The sequence below is a fragment of the Rhinatrema bivittatum genome, chromosome 6 (assembly GCF_901001135.1).
Source record: "Rhinatrema bivittatum chromosome 6, aRhiBiv1.1, whole genome shotgun sequence".
Lineage (NCBI taxonomy): Eukaryota > Metazoa > Chordata > Amphibia > Gymnophiona > Rhinatrematidae > Rhinatrema > Rhinatrema bivittatum.
Window position 1 is genome coordinate 199733091 of NC_042620.1, and position 25299 is coordinate 199758389.

At 40.4% G+C, this 25299-nt stretch overlaps 1 protein-coding gene across 12 annotated transcripts in view; it reads left to right on the forward strand.

The window, feature by feature from the left end:
- Positions 1 to 25299, forward strand: part of LOC115093936 (arf-GAP with GTPase, ANK repeat and PH domain-containing protein 1) — a 1595449-nt gene that overhangs the window by 491192 nt on the left and 1078958 nt on the right. For all 12 annotated transcript variants that reach the window (XM_029606403.1, XM_029606396.1, XM_029606397.1 and 9 more), the window contains 2 exons: positions 1052 to 1137; positions 23403 to 23544. In XM_029606403.1, coding sequence (XP_029462263.1) covers positions 1052 to 1137; positions 23403 to 23544 — 228 coding nt within the window. The remainder of the gene's footprint in view (positions 1 to 1051; positions 1138 to 23402; positions 23545 to 25299) is intronic.

The window sequence follows — 25299 nt, forward strand, 5'->3', positions numbered from 1 at the left end:
ATCTGGTTTGAATTTTTATTAGCTGAGGATCCTGGAAGGCATTTAACTGTTGTATCACCATCAAAATGTGCTCCCAAATTGGTTCCTCTGATGATTGAGTCTCCCAGCAGAAGCAGCATTCTTTTAGGACATTTGATTCTGATGAAGGGCTTCTGGGTGCATTGGGAGACTTCACTTTTAGAAATCACTTCAAAATCTATTGCTGAGGTTTCTTCATTCTCCAATGCAGAAAAAGCATTTTTTTAGGGGTAACAGTGGGGGAGAGTGTGTCTTCATCACAGGCCTAAACATCTTTCAAAGTTCTTCTGTAACTGGATAAAAGAAAAAGTTGTAAATATAGTTCAGGAACAGCTCTCACTACATGTTACTTTAGATAGCATCTTTTTGTAGAAAGGTCACCGAAGACAGGAAGATGCCATTTATAGAAGCATGCAGCAGTACAAGCAATGCAAGAATGTGCCCTCTAGAGCAACATGGAATGAATTATTCCTGACCTATATTTACAAGTTTTTTTTCCCTCTAATGCAGAAGAAATTTGAAACCCTGAGCTGTGTTGGGTTAAGTACTTTGTTTTTTTTTTTTTCTCCACGAGTAAGATTTTATTAGCAAAGAACATTTAAAAAAAAAATATTCAGATATAGGAATAACTCTTGGACACATGATTATATAGTGGAATATATTATTGACCATCATTAAGATGAGCAGTTCAGTTCTTTATATGAATGTTCAATTGATTCATTAGAAGATGTACACTTTTTATTTTAATAATGGCCTTGAGTTAATTTTTTTAGAATGGAATATTGGATTGAGTTTAACACTATATAATAGTATTTTGCATCTATGATGGAGCATTTCAACATAAAATTTTCATCAGTTTTGCTGAAATGCTGTTGTAAATCTGGCTTGACTGCAAGTGGTTATATATAATGTCTGATGGCTTCAGAGGTTAAAGTCTGTATTCTTCCACCAATGAAGCATGTTCGTTTATGCTACCTTCTTTTATTTGCTTTTATTTGTTGTGCTTTCTGTAACTACTTCCTTTATGTGACAGGTGGGAGATTCAAGAAAGAGATAGTAGTTGATGGACAGAGCTATCTGCTACTGATCAGAGATGAAGGTGGCCCCCCGGAGGCGCAGGTGAGCACTCTGCTGAGAGTCCATGTAACATAGCAACTCTAGAAGTTAAGCCCGTCCAAGAATGAGGAAATACAGTGAAGTGTAGGAAGTGTGTAATTGAGATGAATTAATAGCTGTGGTTGCAGAAGTGTCTACATGGAAAGATCCTCCTAGGGTAGGGGACATGGACAACCGTCTGGGTACTTCCCTATGCTTTTTGTGTTTAAAAGTTTTGTAAAATAGTAGTAAGCCCTTCTATGGATAGGGACATCCTATGAAATCTTATACTGCACTCTTCCTCTTCTGCCATTCACAGACAGCCCACCCCTTTCCCAGATTACCACATGCAATGCAGCTGAGGGCCTTGGCCAAGAGCCCCCCTGATTTCCTGTGGCAAACTTTTCAAGTTTCTGTGGCAAGAATTAGAAAAGTCTATGACTGATTTTTCAAAATTCTGTGGCAGATTTGCATAATGTTGCATATATTTGCAATTTAAATAATGTAATTTTGTTTTAAATTTTTAGAAAGTCATTTTCTGACATTTCTGTGTTCAATTAAATTTGCTTTTTTATAAAAAAAAAAAAAAAAATCTTAATGATTGGTGCTTGGGAGAATGAAGAGAGAGGGAGGGGTCTGGAAATGGGGAAAGAAGTAATCTCAGGGATGGGGAATGAAGAACAGATCTCAGGCAGAAGATGTAGAGGAATGGGGCATGGAGGCACAGAGTGGATGGAGAAAACAGGATAAAGAAAGGAAATGAGGGGAAGGAAGAAGAATCAGGAATGGGGAGGAGGAGTGGATCGATGGGAAGAAAGGGAGGATTGAGGATAGCAGTGGGGATGGAGAAGGGAGGAGGAGAGATTGAGGATGGAAAATAGAGATCTTGTGGGGGAGGAGAGGGAAGTGTTCCTCCTGTGGCTCCAGCCCTGCTCCACCTCACATCCCAACCCCTGGTTCCTACTCACTCTCACAGCCCCCATCCCCTCTCCATCCCCAGTTCCTTTCTTGGCTCTATCCCACCTGCACATAATCACACACACATAGATTCTATCCACCCTTTCCCAGTTTCACACACATCCTGATTCCACAGTACCCAATTACATACTCCTATTTCCCCATCCCTTGTCGCACCTCCCCCAGGCCCTCCATCACACACCCATCTCACGGCCCCTTTCCCATAACCCCTCCAATGTTTGTATCACAACCTCTACCCTGTTTCAAATATGAAGGTGGCCCCCTGGAAGCACAAGTAAACACTATATTGAGAATCCATGAAATATAGCAACATAGTAAATGATGTCTGATAAAGACCCTTCACTATGCCCAGCAAGATTTTTGGGCTTGTAACTGCTGCTTCTTGCAGATTACTCTCTCACATTCCTTTTTGGATTGTGACTGCCACTTTATGCAGGTTAAGCCCATACATGAAAGTTATTAGTGTTTCATTTCCAGCTTCTTGCCACTAGAGATCCTCTGTGTTTAACCCACACCTTTTAAATTGTCAGTTTTTTTCAGGGCATTTCAGGCATTCACCATCCTTTCTGTGAATAAAATATTCTTGAGGTTATTCCTCAGTCTGCGCCCTGGAGTTTCATATTATGACCCTAGTTCTACAGCTTTCTTTCCATTGGAAAAGTTGTGTTTCTTATGTATGTGGGGTAGAATACTAAGGAACTGAAAACGAGGAAAAAAGGTACATGTGGTACATTTTAGCAATGAAATATATTAAGTTTGATCTCTAGACCCATTATTTAGAATCAACATTAGTTTTTTGGTTTTTTTTTGTTTACTGTTACACCAACTTTTTTAAGTGTCCTTTTGAAAAAAGCAAAATAATTTTACAAGTGGAAGAGAATGGTTCAATAATATTAGACCCACAGTTTATAAATTGTATGCAGTTGCCTTTATTCTCTTCAAGACAAATTTATTAATTTATTTTGTGAAGGGTAGCAGATGTGTGATCCCTTTGTGCTGCAGCATAGTGGATGAATCCACGAGGCTTATGGTGGCAGCTGGTGGACGTGCCCTGTAGTGGGACAGACTGGAGCCTCACCTGTATCTGCTACTTCCCTCACAGGTTGAGCCCCCTTGGGTTCTGGTGGCCGGCAGGCAGGTTCCTAGGGCAGTGAAGAGAACTGTAGTCCAAAGGCACACTGGGGCCAGAGCAGGCAGCAGTCTAATAGAGTCAGAGACAGGCCAAGGTCGGGGCAGGTGGCTAGCAAGAGGAGTCAGGTCCAGGTGGCAGGCACTTGTGGTTAGTTCCACTCAAGAGGTCAAGATCTGGATGGATGAAGACCTTGGACAAAGGCAAGGCTGGATAAGACCAGGCTGGATGAGACGAGGCTGGATTCAGGAACACAGGAGAACAGAAACCAGGAACAGGCAGGCAACACGTGCTGCAAGGCAGGAGACTCATTACTGAGGTGAGGTAATGCAAGGCCTTTGCTTAAATGGATCGGTTGGCCTGACGTCTTCAGAGGTCACCATTCAGTATTTCCTACTGCGGGGCCCATATCATGCACACACATGCATGTGCCTAAGGAGGTTCGGCGACAGGAGCAGCATGATGGCTTTTGGGGCCGCGCTCGGTGCTGTTGAGGAGATGGCAGCATTCCAGCCTAGGGAGCTTGAAAGGATGTGAAAAGGGGAGCCCATGCAGGCAGATGTTTTGGACAAAGAGTTTGTCCAGTTCAGGTGTGCATGGGAAGCCCAGAAGGAGCATAATATGAGCCATCTTAGAAAAATTATCCGCTACCCCCCATATGGTGGTGTTGCCACCAGAGAGGGGAAGGTTAGTGATGAAGTGGATAGCCAGATGGGTCCAAGGTTCCTTGTGGGCTAGCCATGGCTGTAACAACCCCCTAAGGTCATGCTCACACACTCTTATGGCACATGAAGGGCAAGACTATATATCACTTCATGTCATTCTTCATCTGAGGCCACCAATAGTGTTGGATGCTTTATTCCAAGGTTCACATGATACCTGGGTGCTCCACCAAGTGGGAATCATGTGCCCACTGAAGAGAATGTTGTTGGTGCCGTGGGACCACAGTCTTCCCAGGAGAAACTTTAAATGTGGCAGCAACCACAGTCTTTGCAGGGTCGATGATATAATATGGGAATTCTAGAGAGCCCTCAGTTTCAAAGGAATGTGAGAAGGCATTAGCTTGTCGGTTCTTCTCAGCAGGACAGTACCAAAACTGGATGTCAAACATATTTTTAAAAAAATGACCATTGAGCTTCCAGGGGTTCAGTCTTTGCGCTTGCACTACATGTTCTAGGTTCTTGTGATCTGTATAGAGAGTTAATAGGTGCTTGGCTCCTTCGAACAGGTGTTACTATTCTTCCAAGCCTTGCTTGACCGCTAGTAGTTCATGATCTCCAATGGTATAATTCTTCTCTGCTGGAGAGAATTTCTTTGAAAAGTAAGAGCAGGTCATGAATGTACCATTATGGTTATGCTGTGGGAAGACAGCACCTAACCTGCGGGTAGCTGCATCTACTTTCAGGATGAATGATTGGATGGATCTGGGTGGTGTAGGCACCGATCAAAGGTCAACTCATTTTGAGTTGCTCGAAAGCTTGGATAGCGTCCGTGATCCAGTTCTTAGTGCCAGAGATGTTTTTAGTTAAGGCCATAAGGGGGCTGCTAAGGAAGAGTAATCATAGATACATTGCCTTTAATAATTTGTGAACCCCAGGAAGTGCTGCAGCGCCTTAAGGTCCATGAACTGGGGCCACTCAAGTATGGCTTTTAATTTATTTGGGTCCAAGCAGCAGCCTTGGCAAGAGATAATATATCCCAAGAAGGTACCACATAGAAATTTTAAGATCAGCAAACAAAGCTCTCTTAACTATTCTGTCAGTAAAAAAGGCAAGACTAACCCAGGTCAGGGAGCGAGCACTATCACTGGCCGGTCCCATTTTATTGAACACTATGCCTTTAGAACTAAGACTATAGAGAAATTTCAAACTGTTTAAATCTGAAAACCTGGCTTTTCAAACAAGCCTTTTACAGAGAGAACGGTGAAAAGAAGTAAGGTGCAGCTAGCATAAAGCGCCCAACACACAATCTCCAGGTGCCTACCTGGAAATTATTCTTATTCCACTGATCGTAAAAAACAATAGAAAAGTTTAGAATGAATTACATGTACTTCACCCATGCGACATGTATCAATAGGTAATATATACCATTAATCAATTAGTCTTTAAACAATTTTTATGTTACCGGATATTACTGGTACTTTTTTTGTAAAGTACTATTTATTACTATATGTGCCTTATTGTAAACCGTTATGATGGTAAATAACTTAATGATGATATAGAAAAAAATTTTAAATAAATATCTTGGTGTAGAGGTGGTGCTCATGGCGTTTCTGGAGGACATGTTTTACATGATGTTGGTGCTCTGACGATGACTTAGAGAAGACTAGAATATCATACAGGTAAACTACCATATAGGAGTAGAGAAAGTCCTGGAAGATATTGTTTACTATAAATTGGAAGGCTGCGGGATGTTGCACATCCCGAAGGGCATTACTAGGTATTCATAGTGTCCGTCACGGGTTTTAAAGGTGGTCTTCTGTGCGTCACCTTCTCAGATTTTGATTGGGTTGTATACCTCCTGAAGGTCCAGCTTCGTAAATATTTGCATGCCCTAAAGGTGATCAAAGAGCTCAGAAATCAAGGGAAGAGGATAGCGATTCTTCTTGGTAATATAGTTAAAACCATGATAATCAATGCAAAAACGTAACAACCCAACCTTCTTCCCTACAAAAAATAAAAATCCAGCCCCTGAAGGTAAGGAAGAGGGGCAAATGAAGCCTCTGTCCAAGTTCTCTATAATATATTTGGTGATAGCCTCTGTTTCAGGAGCAGAGAGTGGGTATACTCTGCCACTGGGTGGAACCTTGCTGGGGATCAAGTCTATGGCACAATTGTTGGAGCGATGAGGTGGCACAACCTCCACCTTCTGTTTGCCAAAAAGGTTCTGCAAACTCAGTATATTGTGATGATAGACCCGGAATAGACTTAGTTTTTGGGTACTTGCCAGGTTCTTATGGCCTGGATTGGCCACTGTTGGAAACAGGATGCTGGGCTTGATGGACCCTTGGTCTGACTCAGTCTGTTGTATTCTTATGTTCTTAAGTTCTGAGGTAATTGTCAGAGCCACAGGTGACATTTTGGCAAGTCATTGCTCATGGCAGCTAATGCTCTATCTGGCGATTTGCACCATGGTCCAATAATGCTGATGCAATATAGTGCACTTGGCCGATATTAATTTATTCACTCCTTCACTTCCTGTCATATGGTCCAGTCACTGTCGGTGAAAAGGACCAATCAGGAACAGCCCTGCCAATGGTGGAGAGAGCTCTGGCCAGGCTGTTCTAAACGCACAGCCAGTTCTCCTGGACAAATGATGTAGAGTGCTAGGGACGCACAAATTACCCAGTGCACATCCCTTTTAGCACGACAGCTCTTGCATTGAGTTTCCAGCACAGATGGATGTGCGTGTGTTCAAAAAATATGCGCCCAGTTTGGACGCATGCTTTTTATGCGCTGATATTGCATCGGCCGTAATGTGGGGCTGATGTAGCATGAACCACGGCAGGACCAAGGTAACTGCATTGACTGCCTTGGGCAACATATAGAGGCTGATCTGCTCTCCATACAGGATCCCTGTTTGCATGGTCAGTGGTACTATAGCTCTTATGACATGTCCGGACAATGGTTCTCATAAACAGAGGAGATCGAGAGTGGGGTGTCCAAAGGAACCATCAGGATGCGGTAATGTTGGACCAGAGATTTGTGGATAAAGCTGTTCCCAGTACCGGTATCCAGAAAGGCAAGAGCATCAGCAAGAATGTCCCCAAAAAATAGACGTACTAGTATTAGTAGTTGTGAAGAAGTGCAGGGATGACCTAGGGTGACTTTTCCCATCAGGCCTAGGTCTTTGAGTTTTCCCAGCTTATTTGGGCAGTGACTTGGGAAATGACCAGGTACAGCACAGTATAAGTAGAGGTTAAGGTTACGGCGCCTCTGCTGACAGCTTGAAGCAATGCACCTGCATGGCTTTTACTGGTGCAGGTCCAAGCTCTGGAGTTGAGTGGGGTGTTATAGGATGCTGGAAATTCATGGCAAGATAGATGGAGTGGTGAGCCAAGCCTCTCTCTCTGGTTTGTTCCTGAAACCTCAGGGCTAGTCATTCGGCTAGGCTAATCAGGCCTTCCAAAGTATCTGGTAGGTCCCTGGCAGCCAACTCATCTTTAATGTGCTCCGAGAGTCCTTGTCGGAAAATCACAATCAGACTATCACTGCCCCACTGAGGTTCGGAAGCCAGAGTGTGGAATTGCACTGCCTACTCTCCCACGGACTGAGAGCCTTGCCTAATCTGTAGATGTTGAGACACTGTGGAAGCTGTGTGACTGGGCTCATCGAACATTTGCCAGAATTCTTGCAGGAAGTGCATCAGATCTCCCAATAGAGGATCATCTCTTTTCCAAAGGGGTGAGGCCCAAGCCCAGAGCGGTGTTGCCCAACAAGGAAAGAATATAATTCCCTTTGACTCGGTCTGCCAGAAAGAAAGGTGCCTGCAGTTCAAATTGCATCCAACATTAGTTAAGGAAGTCTCTACATTTTAGTTGTTTTCCATCGTACCTCGGGGGCAGAGGCTGGTGGAGCATGGGAGTAGCAGGTTGCATGAAGGGTGCCAGCGTGGAATCCAGAGCAGATCAAGCAGCAATACCCTGAAGGTATTTGGCCATAGTGTTAAGCTGATCCTGCTGTTGTTGGGGGTGGTGGGCTAAGCTGACAATGGCGGAGGACAGAGGTGAGTCCGCTGAGCTTACCTTTACCAGTCGCCTCTTCAACATGTTGAGCCCATGAGTTTTGGTGGCCAGTAGGGCTTAGGCAGGTCCCTAGGAGGGTGAAGAGAACTGGAGTCGAAAGGCACATCGGGGTCAGAGACAGGCCAAGGTGGTTAGCAAGAGTGGTCAGGTCCAGGAAGCAAGTAAGAGGTTAAGATCCAGAGAATCAGGCCAAGGTTGGACGAAGACACACTAAAGAAACTGGACAAAATGGATAGGACAAGAAGGGATGGACGAAAAAAATAGAAGATAAAGTTGGTTTAAGCAAATCTGCATTCAGGAACACAGGTGAGCAGGAACCAGGAATACACAAGCAACAAGTACTGCAAGGCAGGAATCTGTTGCTGAGACAAGGTAATGCTGTGAGGCCCTTTCTTTGATAGGCCAGTCAGCCTGACGTCACCAGAAGGCACCGCTCAATGTTTCCTGCCGCAGAGCAATATAATGAACATATATGCACACACGCACGCTTAAAGAAGTTCTGGGACAGGAGCAGCATGGCAGCGTGTGAGGCTGTGCATGGTGGCATTGAGGAGATAGCGACGTCCCATCTGTCAGATTGAGTACTGCGGCTTGCAGGGCTATCCCATGAGCTGTGTTCCTAACATACAGTATTTAATATGATTTGATTGCACACTTTGTGCAAAGAACATTACAGTATGGTAGACAAAGTGAATAATTTTAAATTGTTAATATAGGGACATAATTGGAACAAAGGGTGATTAATGTTTGGTATGTCCTTACAGAGAAGGTATTGTTGTATTACAGTTCTGGCTATGGGTGGTGGTATATTTAGGGACCTTTGTTTTCAGTTTGATTTTATTTTACCTGGAATTTCTCAGAATTTTTATAACAAACAAAAATGGGAGAAAATCAGTTACAAAAAAAATTACTCATTTTTTCCACTGTTTTTGTTCATTATAAGAAACAATAGAGATTCCCAAGAAAAATAACATAAAAACTGCAAACAAAGGTTCTAATTATATTCAGGCCGATACAGTAAAAACGCGGGAGAGCGGGCGAAAACCTGCTCTCCCGGCGCGCGCACAGGCCACTCTCCTGTGCGCACGATTCTGTATTTAAATGAGGCCTGGTGGTAAAAACAGGCAAAAGGAGGCGCTAGGGACACTAGCGCGTCCCCAGCGCCTCCTTTTGGACCAGAGCGGTGGCTGTCAGCGGGTTTGACAGCCAACGCTAAATTTTGCCGGCATCGGTTCTCGAGTCCGCTGACAGCCACGGACTCGGAAACCGTATGCTGGCAAAATTGAGCGTCTGGTTTTCGACCCGACAGCGCGGCCGACTTCAAATTTTTTTTTCTTTTCTTTTCTGTTTTTTTTTTTTTTTTTACTTTTGTTACCCTTCGGGACCTCCAACTTAATATCGCCATGATATTAAGTCAGAGGGTGCACAGAAAAGCAGTTTTTACTGCTTTTCTGTGCACTTTCCCGGTGCCCGAAGAAATTAGCGCCTACCTATGGGCAGGCGCTAATTTCTGAAAGCAAACTGTGCGGCTTGGCTGCACATTTTGTTTTCTGAATCGCGCGGGAATACCTAATAGGGCCATCTACATGCATTTGCATGTTGCGGGCGCTATTAGGTTTGGGGGATTGGACGTGCGTTTTCGGCCCCTTACTGAATAAGGGGTAACGCTAGCGCGTTGAAAACGCGCGTCCAATGGCGGTACTGTATCGCCTGATTGTAAAGGAAAAAAGATCTAAACTTGGTCTTGAACCTGAGTGTGCCCTGTAGGATGGCTTGAGCTCTGCATATGATCCACAGGGTCTTTTCATTTGTAGCAAAGTAAGCTTTAGAAGGCTTGCATACTTCTTTCAACCAAACCTGCAATCATGCTCTGGAGGACTCAGATTAGTCCTTGGAACTTCATAAGGAATCATAGCATTCCTAAAAATTTGAGGGTCGTGAGCTGTGCTGTGGATCCTTGATAAAGAAGATCCATAATCCTGAATATTTGTGATGCAACCCTTCTGATCCTGTTGATAATATATGCAATACTGCATATGTGAAAGTTAACTGGAATATTTTGACCTGGACTGGACTGACTGCAAGTACTGTGAATCTGCTGCTATATGGTTATTTTTTAATGAAGTGAAGAGAACCTGTTGAATGTTATGTTATGAATAAACCCTGAATTGAATCAGAAGATGTTTCATATTCTATTCTAGCAGCCTGATATATTTCCCATCAATCTGCAATCTGCCTGTAGTATATAATGACACCTATTGACTTAGTGCAAAGGTTCTCAACCCAGTCCTCGGGACAGAAAAAGCCAGTTAGGTTTTTGGTCTCAACCAGGAGAAGTCTGTGGATGATGGCAACAGTTGATGAATTTACCCTCCATGGCACATTTGAAGTTATGTTTCAAAAGGAATCATCTGCTTGGCTCACATTTGAATATGACTATGAAGAATTTGGCCTTTTTACCTCTGAAGAGAAAGCCACAAAAGATATTTGTTTTTTTTTCTCTACTGACTTTTTTAGAGGGATTACAGAAAACACAACCCTACAATTCCTCATCTATCAAGCAAGGAAAGGGAAAGCAAGCTGCAATTAGGATGGCTTTCTTGAAATGGGGCTTTTGAGATTCTAGTCCTGGAACACCCATTCTCTGCCCATGCTCTGCCCCTTTTCCTACCTCTTATTTTTGATGCGTGCATGGGTATATATGCTCGTAATTTGCGGGTTTTTTAAATCTGCATTGCTCGCACGACCCACATATGTGACTATGTGGGCATTTTTGTGTGAAAAACGTTTTTAACATCAACCTCTTTGTTTGCAATCCATGTTACAGGAAACTTGAACAGCAAAGGAGTCTAGCTGAGCAGACATTGCCTGCAGCCAGAGAAATGGGAAATTGATTTTCAACTTCTCTTTTGAAATATCAAGCATACTAGTATTAGCATTCATTACATCATATTTCACATTCTATAAAAAGATTTTTCAGGAGATTAAAGAATCTTAGAAGGAGAGTGAATTCCTGCTGATATAGTGCTCTAGAAGGGGAATTATTCTCTGCTGAAGGTTTATTTTCTGGGTTTTAGGATTGATGGTTGAGGTCAGGAGACTGTGATAGCCACTCCAGAACCTTCACTTTCTTCTGCTGCAGTCACTGAAAGGTCAAATTGGCCTTATGCTTCAGATCATTGTCATGTTGGAACGTCTAAGTGCGCCCCATGCGCAGCTTCCCTGCTGAAGAATGCAAAATCTCCTACAGTATTTTCTGATAAGATGTTGCCTTCATTCCACAATCAATTTTGACTAAATTCCTTGTGCCGCTGTACCTCATAAACCCCCAAAACAGCAGAAATCCTCCTCCATGCTTCACATTAGGGATGGTGTGCTGCTCTTCATGGCGTTTATGGTTGTGACCATAAATTTCAATTTTTGTCTCATCGCTCCAAATTATTTTATTTCAGAAGTTAAGAGGCTTCTCTAGGTGCTGTTTGACATATTGTAATAGGGCTGTTTTGTGACACTAGTGCAGAAATTGATTTTTTTCTGTCAACTGTACCATGCAGCCCATTTTTGTTTATGTATCCCCTTATTGTGCATGCTGAAACACCCACATCACTTTTTCAGAGAAGCCTTTATTTCAGTAAAAATGGGTTTTTCTTTGCATCCCGATAGATTTTCCTGGCAGTGTGTGTGAAATCTTTCTTGGTCTATGTGACCTTGGCTTGGTATTAACAGAACCCATAATTTTCCTCTACTTGATCAAAGTTTAAACAGTACTGATTGGCATTTTCAAATCTTTGGATATCTTTTTATATCCTTTTCCTGATTTATAAAGTTGTACTACTTTTGCTTGCAGATCCTTACAGTTCTTTTGCTTTTCTCATGCATCAGTAACCACCAAAGTCAGTGTAGCCCTGGATGAAATGCATAAGGGTTTCTCAAGAGCTAAGAAACTCATTGCCTATTTATACACAGACACTAATTATAATCAAATAAGGCACAGGCATGATACCTACCCTTCTTTGCCATCTCAGCCTGTGTGTGCCAACTTGAGTGTATATTATCAGCCCAAACATTCAAGTGACAGGACCATTTTATTTCCTGTATGGTTTGTTTAATGATTGAGCTATTCTATGATGCATAATAGTTTTAATTTGAAACACCTTAAAATATAGTAAATGATGTACTGGAGAAGATGAGCAATAGGTATAGCACTAAACGTTTTACAGATCTTGTGAGAATGATCAAATTAAACAGTCATTAGAGGTGTTTTTCAAGCATTCCCAAATTTTTTATTTGTAACATACAGGAGATTTCTGTCCCAAAAAAACACCTCTAATGACTGTTTAATTTGATCATTCTCACAAAACCTCTAAAACGTTTAGCGCTAAACCTATTGCTACATGGTTGAGCACCTTAAAATATAACAGACATGTGGACAGGAACACAGAATATTATGCCTGTCCTTAATAGAGAATGGTTGTGAGAGAGGCTGAGTGCTTTTCCCCTAACACATTTAAGACAGGGAATTTTTGATTATTTGTTTATTTTCTATAGCTAGAAAATTAATTTCAGCAAGCCACTGGACACCTCACCAAGGAACATTTATTTTATTTATTTATTTATTTTATTTGCAGCTTTTTATATACCGACATTCGTTTAGTAACATAACATTTAGCTGCGGGAAGATTCTCAGGGCCAGGGGGGTAGGCTTTGTTACTGATTTGGTACAGTTTGGCAGTTAGGTACCCTTGGAAGCAAGGATGTTGATGAAGGAAAGACCAGCGCCCAGTGAATCTGGACTCATCACCTTGAGGATGCCCAGTGCATCCAGAATAATCACCCAGGAAACATCAGCTTCAACAGAGACTGTTGCACTAGAGGTTGGACCAAGATCAAGGACCAGAGATAAGTGAGGCATACTTACATGTGAGACTAATTACAATTTATTGAGCTTAATAGTAAAGCAAAGACCTGAGAGAATAATGAATAGAGAGAAAGAAAAGCAAAAATACTTATTTCAAGGAACATAAGAACATGCCATACTGTGTCAGACCAAGGGTCCATCAAGCCCAGCATCCTGTTTCCAACAGTGGCCAATCCAGGCCATAAGAACCTGGCAAGTACCCAAAAACTAAGACTATCCCATGCTACTGATGCTAGTAATAGCAGTGGCTATTTTCTAAGTCAAATTGATTAATAACAAGTAATGGACTTCTCCTCCAAGAACTTATCCAATCCTTTTTTAAATCCAGCTACACTAACTGCACTAACCATATCCCCTGGCAACAAATTCCAGAGTTTAATTGTGCGTTGAGCAAAAAAGAACTTTCTCCGATTAGTTTTAAATGTGATACATGCTAACTTCATGGAGTGCCCCCAGTCCTTCTATTATCCGAAAGTGTAAATAACCGATTCACATTTACCCGTTCTAGACCTCTCATGATTTTAAACACCTCTATCATATCCCCCCTCAGCCGTCTCTTCTCCAAGCTAAACAGTCCTAACCTCTTTAGTCTTTCCTCATAGGGGAGCTGTTTTATCCCATTTATCATTTTGGTCGCCCTTCTCTGTACCTTCTGCATCACAACTATATCTGTTTTTGAGATCGGCGACCAGAATTGTACACAGTATTCAAGATGCAATCTCACCATGGAGCGATATAGAGGCATTATGACATTTTCCGTTTTATTCACCATTCCCTTCCTAATAATTTCTAACGTTCTGTTTGCCTTTTTGATTGCCGCAGCACACTGAACCGACGATTTCAATAGGTTATACATCTATGACGCCTAGATATCTTTCTTCAGTGGTAGCTCCTAATATGGAACCTAACAGTTCCGGAGATGGTTTTCAAGGGTGATGGAACAACTCCCCTATGAGGAGAGGCTAAAGAGGTTAGGGCAGTTAAGCTTGGGGAAGAGACAACTGAGGGGGGGGGGGATATGATAGAGGTCTTTAAAATTATGAGAAGTCTAGAATGGGTAAATGTGGATCGGTTATTTACACTTTCAGATAATAGAAGGACTAGGTGGCTCTCCATGAAATTAGCATGTAGCACATTTAAAACTAATCGGAGAAAGTTCTTTTTCACTCAACGCACAATTAAACTCTGGAATTTGTTGCCAGGGGATGTGGTTAGTGCAGTTAGTGTAGCTGGATTTAAAAAAGGATTGGATATGTTCTTGGAGGAGAAGTCCTTTACCTGCTATTAATCAAGTTGACTTAGAAAATAGCCACTGCTATTACTAGCATCAGTAGCATGGGATAGAAGTAAGATGTATCATAAGATACAAGCATGGTAAGCACAACAAGCTTCACTGCACTGTAAAATTTCACATCTCTAGCTCGTTTGCATGTAACACAGCAGGGCGCCAAGCATGCCTCTCTTTATTATAGCATACCCACACATGCAAATGATGCATATTTTTGGAGCCTTAATTCTAACCAATGCAAGTTCAGGTCCAAAATGAGACAGGACAACTTTTATTGAAAAAAATGCTCTTTCAAATGACATATAAAAGAAAAGATCTAATAACTGCAGATATTTGCACCTGAAAAATAGCAAATATTTGCATAAAAAAGGGACATCTAGTCTTTATGTAATTATATCTTTGCTTGAAAAGCCTCTTAGTGCAAATCTTATATGTATATGCCATGGGCCATAACTACTGGTTCAGTCAGGGCCTGAATCACAGTATAGGTCGGAAGCAGTGAGGAGTCAAAGTAGACCTTATATTTCTTTTGTAAAATTTTTCAGATACTTTGCAGGCCCATAATAAGGGAGACAGTGTTACATTATGTTCCAAACTTTGCACTGGGACTAATACCAGGGGTTGTACTAATCCAGAAAATTTCAGGCCCCCGAGAGGTGTTGTCGGGCTGCAGCACCTGGACAAAATGGCCATTTTAGACTGCACGGAGCATGGTACTCAGAGTTGCCTTCCATTCAATGTCTTCTAGCTCTCCAACCAATGGAGAAACGCAGGTGAAAAATTTAGTGCAGTTTTGTTTGACACCGTAGAGAACATCCATTCAAAATTTTGTTCGATTTGTAGGAGATTGAGCGTGAACCTTTGGTCCACTTGATATGGAATGACTCAACTATAGACCAAATATCTTGACAAAAATTTAAATCTCTCATTGTATGTTTTTCACCAAAAAGGCTTTTGATAGAGTAGACTGGAACTTTTTGTTTGAATCATTGTGAATTCAAGGGTTCAAGGGCTACTTTCTCCAATTTTAAAAAATGCTATACATGAATCCAAGAGCCAGGGTTCTGGTTAATGAGGATCTAACTGCAGAATTTTTTATAAAGAGGTACCAGACAAAGGTTTCCCTTGTCTCTCTTATTGTTGGTTTTAGCTTTAGATCCATTAATACGGAATATTATTCGGAATCCTAGAATTCATGGTATTCGGGTGGAAACTCAATCTCTTAAACTATATGCATTTGCAGGTGACCACCTTTTACATATTTTGCAACTAGAGGTCTCTCTGAGTACCTTATTAGGTGAATTTGACCTGTATGAAAGACTCACTGATCTCTGACTGAATTTAGGAAACTCTGAAGCTCTTTCCATTGGAGATTGGGGTCAACAACAGTGAATGGGTGTATTTTCTTTGAAGCTGGCTAATGGGATCTTAAAGTACTTGGGGATTCTAGTACCAATGATTTAAATCTTTTGCAAGAGTTTAATATACAAAGATTAGTAGCAAACACTAAAACTTGGTTGAAAGTGCAGACACCTTTAAATATCTCACTGTTAGGGAGAATATATGTCCTCAAAATGGTCATTTTACTTAAGTGGTTGTATGTTTTCAGGTTATTGCCTCTTAGATAAATTCTTGTTCACAATTTTTGAAAATTAGAGAACATATCTATGGAGTGGGAAAAAAACCTTGCATATTATTTAATCAAGTTATAAAACCTTGTAAGAGAGGAAGACTGTGCCTAATTTAAGATTATACAATATGGCAGCTAATTTGAGGCATATTGACTACTGGCTTCAGGGAACCAATTACTGTTCAGACTTGTGATTGGAAACAGGTCTGGTAACTCCCTTTTCTCTTCCATTTCTTCTTCATATTACCAATAGAGAGTTAACTATTCATTTACAATGCCATTGTTTGATCACCCCCTTACACATAGACTGCAACTTCAATATTCTGATTCTCCCTTTTTGCCTTTTGAAAGAATTGAATTTTTGCCCAGTATGCGGAAGGGGATAATCACAAGCTGGAGATGGAAAAGATTGATAGTAATTGGGCAGTTGTTGAATGATCAAGGGGAAACTCTCAAATTTGCTGACTTGCAAGAAGCATTTACTTTACCGGGGAAATATTATTTTACTTATCTTCAGGACCGCCATTATTTGGAATCATTACCCTGTGCTGAATTGACCAAAGAAAATTGGACAGTGTTGCAAGAATGACTGATGTAGAGGATCCAGGGAGATCCAGCATATCTTCATTTTATATATTTTTTACCTGTATCGACAACTATAGAAATTTAACTCTTTTACAGACTAGATGGAAGAAGACATGAGTATAACATTGCCAGTGTCAACTTTTAATGCCTACTTTATGGATGTTGCTAGGTTATCAAGATGCAGCTACCAGTAACTCAGTTTAAATTCTTAAATAGAGCAAGTATTTCACAAAGGCAGGCTTTTTTGGCGCACATCACAAATTCTAAATGTGCAAATGTAGTGGGTATCCTTGGTCATTCCGTTTGGTCTTGCTCTCAAGTATAAATTCTGGAAAAAAAAGTGTATACATATATGGAGCAAATCACTTTCCAATATTTGACTTTTGATGCTCTGTCAGCTTTGTTTGGTAATATTTGTTCATCATGATATTGTACATCCTCACAGCGATATTGGATTTGTAAAGTTTTGCTGTTGGCAAGATTGACTATTGTGCATTTTTGGCACCAAGAAGTAAGTCCATCTATGACTTTTTGGAGGCGTTATGGAGCAGATGTCTTGCAAAATGTCTGATACAAATGCCAGAAGTATGAAATATAATATTGGAGAATTAGAATATAGGCATCTCAGGGACCTGGTGTAAGGAGGATAACCAGTTGGACACTGATGTCAGGGGATCAATTATATCAACATGACAAGACAGATACAATTGGTGGATGGGTGACTGTATATTAAGGATAGCATAGAGTCAAGCAGGATAAAGATTTTTCAGAAATAAGCTGCACTCTGAATCCTTATGGATAGAAATTCCAAGGGTAAAATGGAAGAGTATAGTAGTAAGAATATACAACTGCCTGCCTCATCAGGATAAGGAAACAATCTAATGTAAAATGCTAACAGAGATTAGACTGGCTAGTAAAATTGGCAACACAATAATGAGTGTTCAATTAACCTAGTATTGATAGGGTAAATGGCACATCATGATATGCAAGGAAGGTAAATTTTCGAGATGCCATCAGTGACTACTTCATGTAGCAGTTAGTCATGGAGCCAATGAGAGCAGGGATCAACATTCAGTCTAGTTCTCAGTGGAACACTGGATCTGGTGCATCTGCTGGCAAAATAGATTTTAATGTAATTAAATTTGACTTAATCACTAGAAGGCGAAAACTAATGAAAACTAGTGCATTTAACTATATAAACCATCAATAGACATGTTTTAATGGAGGAGAGTCAACATGACTTTTGCAATGGGAAGTCTTGCTGTGCTAATTCCCTAGACTTTTTTTTAAGGATTTAATAAATGTGGATAAAGGTGAGCCAGTTGATATATAGTGTATTTGGTTTTTCAGAAGGCATTTGACAAAGTCCCTCATGAGATACTCCTCAGGGAATTGGGAAGTCATGGGATCAAAGGGGGTGTCCTATTGTGAATTGATAATTGGTTAAAAGACAGGATACAGATGGTAGGACTAAATGATAAGTTTTCCAAATAGAGCAGGGTCATTAGTGTGGTACCACAAGGGTTTCTTCTGGGACCTGTAATATTTAGCATATTCATAAAAGATCTGGAAAAGGGAACTACAAGTCTGGTGACCAAATTTGCAAATGACACACAGTTGATTTGAATCATTAAAATGACAGTGGATTGCAAGGAACTGAAGAAGTACCTTGTGAGACTGGGTATCTAAATGGCAGATATAATTTAATTTGGACAACTGGAGATTTAAAATATATCATAGGAAGTATTTTTTTCACTCTGAACACAGTCAAGCTATTGAGTTGGTTGCCAGATGCTACGGTCAAGGAAACTAACATAATGAGATTCAAAAGAGAGTTGGATAAGTTCCTGATGGAAACGTCTTTAAACAATTATTAACCAGATATACTTGGGAAAGCCATTGCTTATTCCTGGGCGTGAAATAGATGAACTGTTTTGATCTGCTGGGTACTTGTGACCCGAACTGGCTATGACGAAGAATGGATGCTGAGTTTGATGGATCAGACCAAGGTCCAGCATGGACCTTCTTATGTCATTTTAGGTAAGGTTTCTAGAAGGAATGATTGCATTTCTTTTAAAGAAGTGCTTCAAGAGAGAACTTCTAGGTGGAGCTTGTGTTCAGTATTAATACGCAAGTGCTCAGAGCAGGAGTGCGTCTCTTCTTTTGAGTTGGGGCTAGAAGCTACAATGAAACCAACATTGGTGGAATCTCTCTCCTTCCTTACAGCCAATTGACCAGTGGTTAGCAAAGCTATGGCTTCAGGATTTCAATATTAGACTCCTTGGCAGTGCCTTCAAACCACATAGGAGGAATTATGGACTATGAAGTTTCTTGGGACCAATTTCTTACCAAGGAAGAAAGCTGTAGGAGGATTAAGGGTACTGAACTGACACCATCTATTTTGAAGAAGAAAGACTAGTTATTTAGTCCATATGGTAGAAGGGAAGAAAGAAAGAGGTGGTTTGAAAAGGGAAATGTTTAGAGGATGGTTGTATTTTTATTACTACTAACTCATTGATGTATGGATGCTGTGAAACCCCACTGTATTCAGTGAAGTTTTAAGATTTGTTTATCTGAAGCCAGAAAACCCATATCTAAAAATAAGTTTTTGTTTGAACATACATTTGAAAGAGCTCATATTTATTCTTTATTCGAGACTGCCATCTGTCAGTCTTTGGAAGAAGTTGGGGTGCGGTCAGAAAAGTCACATAGGACAAAGAAGTGTTTTGTGGTACCTTCCGTGTCCTGAAAAACATTTGCTCTTGCCTCTGTGCCAGGTCTGTTTAACTTTCTGTTCAATCCTTTTCTTTTGTCTTGTGAACCCACAGACATTGCTGCTGAGCTTTCATATAGACATCACACACTATCATTTTATTGTGCCTCAAAGGGCAGTTTTCCCATGTATGTTAAAAAGCCACTTAAATGATTCAATAAGATTTAGGATGCGCACAATAAAAAAAAAAAAGTCCTTAGTAGCATGATCACACTATTACTGTGCACTGAATATTGGCTAGTCACTTGCCTTTGTGAGAAGGCCCCTGCATGGGAGGTCTCTCTTGCTTTTGTGACTAGCCAGAGGTTTGTGCTGGGCCCTCACTTAAAAGGCTTTTAATAGACATTAAGTTTAAATGCCAGGAGCACTCACTGGCCAGTGCAACAACAGTAAGGGCTTCAGTGATCCTGAGAATTATGACAATACTTTAGAGCCTGTCCGTTTCATACCAGTGTGAAATCTTTGTTTCTTCTACATTGTGAAGTGTGGAGCAATGCTTGAATTGCTGTTCTGATATGTTTTAGTTCTGTTTGAAAGACATATTTGTGATGTGGATGTGTATAAGAATTCCTGTGGTTTGGGCAAACAATCATCATATTTATTTGTTGTTTGCCTTTTCATAAATAATGCTTTTAGGAAAACAGTAAAAATATTATAGAAAAAAAATCTTAAATAAACATTTAGATTCCATACATTAACAAATAAAACCTAACTATATATATAACATCAGCGAAATAAAACAAGTGATTTAGAAGAAATCACAATAACATCTCTTAAAAATATTCAGTTCTTAATAGCTAAATTAAATAACCATGACTTATTTCTGAATATTAATGCATCTATTAATTGAATCTGCTTAGGAAGGGAGTTGTAGAGGTTTGTGCTGCCTCCAGAGAGGTTCCTCTCTTTAGACATAATTAGAGCCAGAACTTTTAGAAGCATCTTGGAGACAGAGCATAAAGCTTGAGAGGTCACATAAAAATGTAATTGGTTGTTGTTATTGCTGGGGGGAGGAGCCAAGATGGCAGCTTGCTAGGCTCCGCATGTGCCAGCACTTTACCTCTGCAGTTTCTTTCTTTTCACCATGCCTTCCAAGTGAAAAGGGAAACCCAGGCAAATCTCATCCGAGCCTGTGGTTATTCCTGGTCAGCGCATGCTGGATTCGGTAGAAGGGGGAGAGTAGTCCGTTGCGGCTTCCACCAAGGGGAGTGCTGGATCTACTGGACGTATCTCTCAGCTCTTCCTGAGTGCCTTCCTCCACCCCAGCTGGGTGCCTCCGACAGCACAGTACCGAGGCAGTCACAGGAAGAAGATGTGGCTGTTGCTATGGTGGGAAGGGCCATCAGTGGAGTAGACCTGGCTGGCTTAGATAACAGCAGTTCTGGAGAAAATGAGAGGTGTTGCAATTGTACACCTATCCACAGAGCACTGCAGCTTGAGATGGATCTTCTTTCCTGAGTTGCTCTTTACAACCTCTGATAAGTTTGCTGAAGTCTCTTGAGATACTTTATGGTCTATTTTGGTGCGGGTGGACTCTGCTATAACTAACTGAGCCTCGGACATTGGTTTGTTGGTGAAATCAGTTTCTGAGCTTAGAGAAGTCCACTCACAAAGACTCCAAGAGATTGAGTTAAAGGAGGCTAATGTAGAAAAGCAAGTGCAAAATATTCAGTGTTAACACTACAATAATAAAAGATAAAAACGCTATTCATAAGAAAATTGAACAGCATGAACATTTTTCAAGGTGGTTGAACTTGCGCTTTCTAAGCTTTCCCAAGTTACCAGGGATTCCAGTGAAAGAAACTGAAGAAATACTTCACCGAAGTTCTAGGATTGCCTGATAAAACCTGTCCATTTATTGGTAAACTTTATTTTCTGTCCTCCTGTAGAAGAGAGAGGAATGGCTGGCCCTTGGTTTCTGATTCACCATTGGATGTGTCCGCTATTCTAGAGAGCTCCATTGAAGAGGGTGAAGAAAGAGAGACTCTTTTGGTTTCTTTTGTTTTTGAGCAGGATTGAAATATGATTTTGAAATTTTATTTCCGCAAAGTACATGTTCTATTTTATGAGAAACGCATCTGGATTTATCCAGACATTAAACGTACTCAGGAGAGAAGGAAATTATTCCTTGTTATGTGTAGGAAGTTTTGTCTTTGGGAGCTACCTTTTTGCTTAGATTCTTGTGTAAATGTATTATCACTTATGCTGGTAATAGATATATATATTTATTTTTTCCTGAACAATTGCGTTATTTCTTAGATCAGAAGAAACCTCTAACTTTAGTGTCCTTAGTAGGTGTTTAAAATGTTAAGAACCTCGACTATGTAGCAAGTTAAGCTCTGTTTCCTCTAACAGACTTTCTGTTCTGCTTCCTGTATGCCTGCACTCCTTCCCCCTGATATTGTGGACTAAAGCTATGTATTTCCTTTCTCCTTATTTTTCCTTTTTTTTTTTTTTTTTTATAAGTATTTCTGTTGTAGAAATATTCTTATTTGATTAGCCTTTTCTTTGTCATTTAATATGGCTTTGTAATGATAAATTTATTAAAAAAAATAAAAATTAATTGAGATTTCAAGTAGAATTATGCAGTATCTTTTAAGGCCTTAAAGATAAGGTCTAAAATCTTTCAGTGAGTTATGAAAAAAAATGGGCAACCAATGAAGGTCCTATAATATTGGGATGTTCTTATCTGAAAAATTACAACTGGATAACGATGACCTGCTGCATTTTGGATTTTTTGTAACTTGCATAGAAACCTGTAGGCACAATTGTACAATGCCATTTCTTGTCCATGGCCCTCATTTTTCAGGCCCTCTGTTTCCATTTACCTGAGTTCTCTCAAGAGCATACTTATTTTAGCAGGGTCATGCAAAATTTAACTTTCCCCTTGGTAAGTAACATTCTCACAGTAATAAGTTGACACCAGTCCAAGAAAAGTATGAAATAACATTCAGTTAGCGAATACGCTGTAAGCAGTGTAGAGGGTGAGCATATCGTGTTATTTGCCAAGCAAGTGGTAAACCCTCATTTAGGAAAATGGATGCTCGTTAATTGAGCATTCATTTTCCTAACTTGAATGCCAGCAAGACTTTAAAAAAAAAATCTTTTTTTTTTTTTTACTTTACTCCTTTTTTTGGTTCCTCTAACTTAATATCGCCACAATATTAAGTCAGAGGAACTACAGAAAAGCAGTATTTTCTGCTTTTTTCTGTTAATTTTAGGAGCTCCTCAGGACTTAATGCCTGCTCCGGGGCACGCGTTAGTTTTTGAGTAAAAATGTGCGCAACTGGCGCACATTTATTTTTTACATAAGTGGGTAATAGCTCATCAACATGAATTTACATGTGATGAGCGCTATTACCTACGTGCTGATTTGGAGACGTGTTTTAGATGCACTAATTCCCTTATTGCATAAGGGGTTATGGATGTGCAACCAAAAGACGAGTCCAACCACGGGTTAACCAGTGTGCTAGCTTGAACGCACAGTTCTGCATCGGTCTGATACAGTAGTTCATTGCAGGGATGGCTACCTCTGGTCTCAAAGAACCATAAACAGATCAAGTTTTATCATATCCACTATGACTATACTTGAGATACATTTGTATGCACACTCCAGTGTTTGCTTATCTATCTCATGCATATTCATTATAGATCTCCTGAAAACCAGACTTGCTTGTAGCTCTTAAGCACTGGAGTTGGCTACACCTTGTTTATTCCATTAATTCCTAAATGTATAATAGTTTCTGTTTAAACAGTTTTTGGTGTTGACCAAACAAGCTCCATTTATATACATTGAAAGGACTGATAATATAGCATTAATATGCCATTAAGGTGCACTCACTTTAGTGAATGAGTAACTGAAGGTAAAGAATTTTTAGTGTGTGAGAAAATAGTAATAGAATAGTTTATCCAAGAGAGAAATTACCTCCGAGTGGAATTAATTATTCCAGGATTAATATAAACATCATGATCTTGTATAAAAACAGACAACAGAGCACATTCAAAGTTAGATTATTGATTGAAAGCAAAAGAGCAGGATCCTGGTATGTTTTAAAAAGAGTATGTGCTGTGCAGTAAGTAGGAATGTTCTTCTGTTGTTGAGTGTGTTGTATAAATGTATATATAAAACACTTGTCTCTGAATCGGATCCTTTTGTTCTAATGTTGTTGGAGATATTTAATATTGGAGATATTTTGTGCTCACTGCTTTTTCATTGAATAACTTGTGTTCAATTTTTCCTGCAGTTTGCCATGTGGGTGGATGCTGTTATATTTGTCTTTAGCTTGGAGGATGAAATCAGCTTCCAAACAGTTTACCACTACTATAGCCGAATGGCCAACTATCGTAACACTGGTGAAATTCCAATGGTACTGGTGGGAACACAAGGTGAGTAATCTTCTACATATTGTTAATTCTCATGGATGTCAATATTCAAAAGCCATTTAGATGGATAGCTTAATAGTTATCCATCTAAATGGAGAAACCAGCATAATAAGTGAACTTAACAATATAAGTGGGGAGCGAACTTATGTGGCTAACTCTGGTTGGGCCACAGACCTACCCTAAAGATAACCAGGTATATTCAGTGGTGCAATTTCTAGCTAGCTGGATAAATTTATCCGACTAACTGATTTAGCTTCTCAGTGGCTGAAAAGGGACCCTAGGGATATGTACATCTTCTGACTAGGTGTATCTCTCCATTCTCCAACATTATAAACCTATATTATTTTGAATTCACAGGTGTATAGCCAGTAACTCTCATTGGGTTGTGTATCCCAGTGATGTGGCCAAACATTTCTGAAATGAAGAGTTCAACTTGTGGCTGCTGCCCTACTGCTAACAGAAAAGGTTTCATCACTTGAATCACTTTAACCATTATTATGAGTTGAATTAATTACATTTGAACTGATAAGTATCCCATTCATATGCCTTCACAGAAACTCAAGTGTTCTAATTAAGGGGCTTATTCACTAAGCCACGGGTTTTTTCCTGCAAGAAAAATACTGCAAGAGTCGCAAAGCCATGGTAATGCTCCCTGCCACTTTGTGATTCCCATAGTATAACTATGGGGAAATATATTGTGGTGGTAAATATCCCCCAAAGATCTTGCGATGGCGGCCCCGGGATTGCTTAAAGGGGTTGAGGGCTCAGAGTCAACTCCCCTGAACACAAAAGTAATAAAAGCAATCCTAGACCCCCCCAACCCCTCCCCTGCTGCCCCTAGAGGTGGCCTTCTCTGGGAATCCAGCTATCTTGATGTTATTGCACCAATTTTGGTTTTCCAGGTCATCTTATTTCTCATAGGTTCCCTTATGTGACTGCTTGAGGGCCTTTAATTTTTGCCTTTTGGCATTCAGGCACATCTCCAGCTCTTCAGCCATTTCAGTCACAGTATCTAGTCTCACCATATTTTCAGAGACTGTTGATACTAAGTATGCTACTTTATCTATTATCATCTAGACTGCTGTGGATTTTCTATCCTATCTGATTCATGGCTCTCTTAACCACTTTTACCATTTTGCTGGAAAGTGCAAAGTGTCATCCTCCCTACATTTGTTCTGAGAGAGCTGGTTTCTGCACAGTCACTTTTCAACTGGATCTCATGGGTCCCATGACTTGATCCCCATATAATAGGATGGACTTTCTAGCTACCTGTTTAAAAATTTCAGCCTCCAGAATCACTGCATTGAGATACAGAAAATGTGTTTAGGTGAGAGTAGAAGCAGTCTGAATTGGCAACCGCTCGCTGCAGGCACATTTTGTGACCTGGTCTAACGCATGTTTTTAATGCCCTTTAGTAAATAGGTATGTGAGTGTTTATGGTTGTAAAGAGTCAATAGACATCAGCCTTGGCCATGTTAAGGATTTTGGCCTGAAGGCATCAAAAGTGCGTATTATTTCCATGGTATGTCTTCATATGAGACACATCCAGTGGATACTGGAATTGGGCCACTCAGGGACTCCAGAGCTGTCTGTGTACTGAAATAGCCACTGCCATAACATGCCAAATCCTGCCTACCCACCAACATTGGCAGGCTTTTTCTTTGTGGACAAGTAAACACAAATTCAGCACGCAAGTGGGTGATATCATGCAGGAATGTGTGTTTCAAAGTTTGGAAAGGGTGAAGTTTTTCTGAGCAT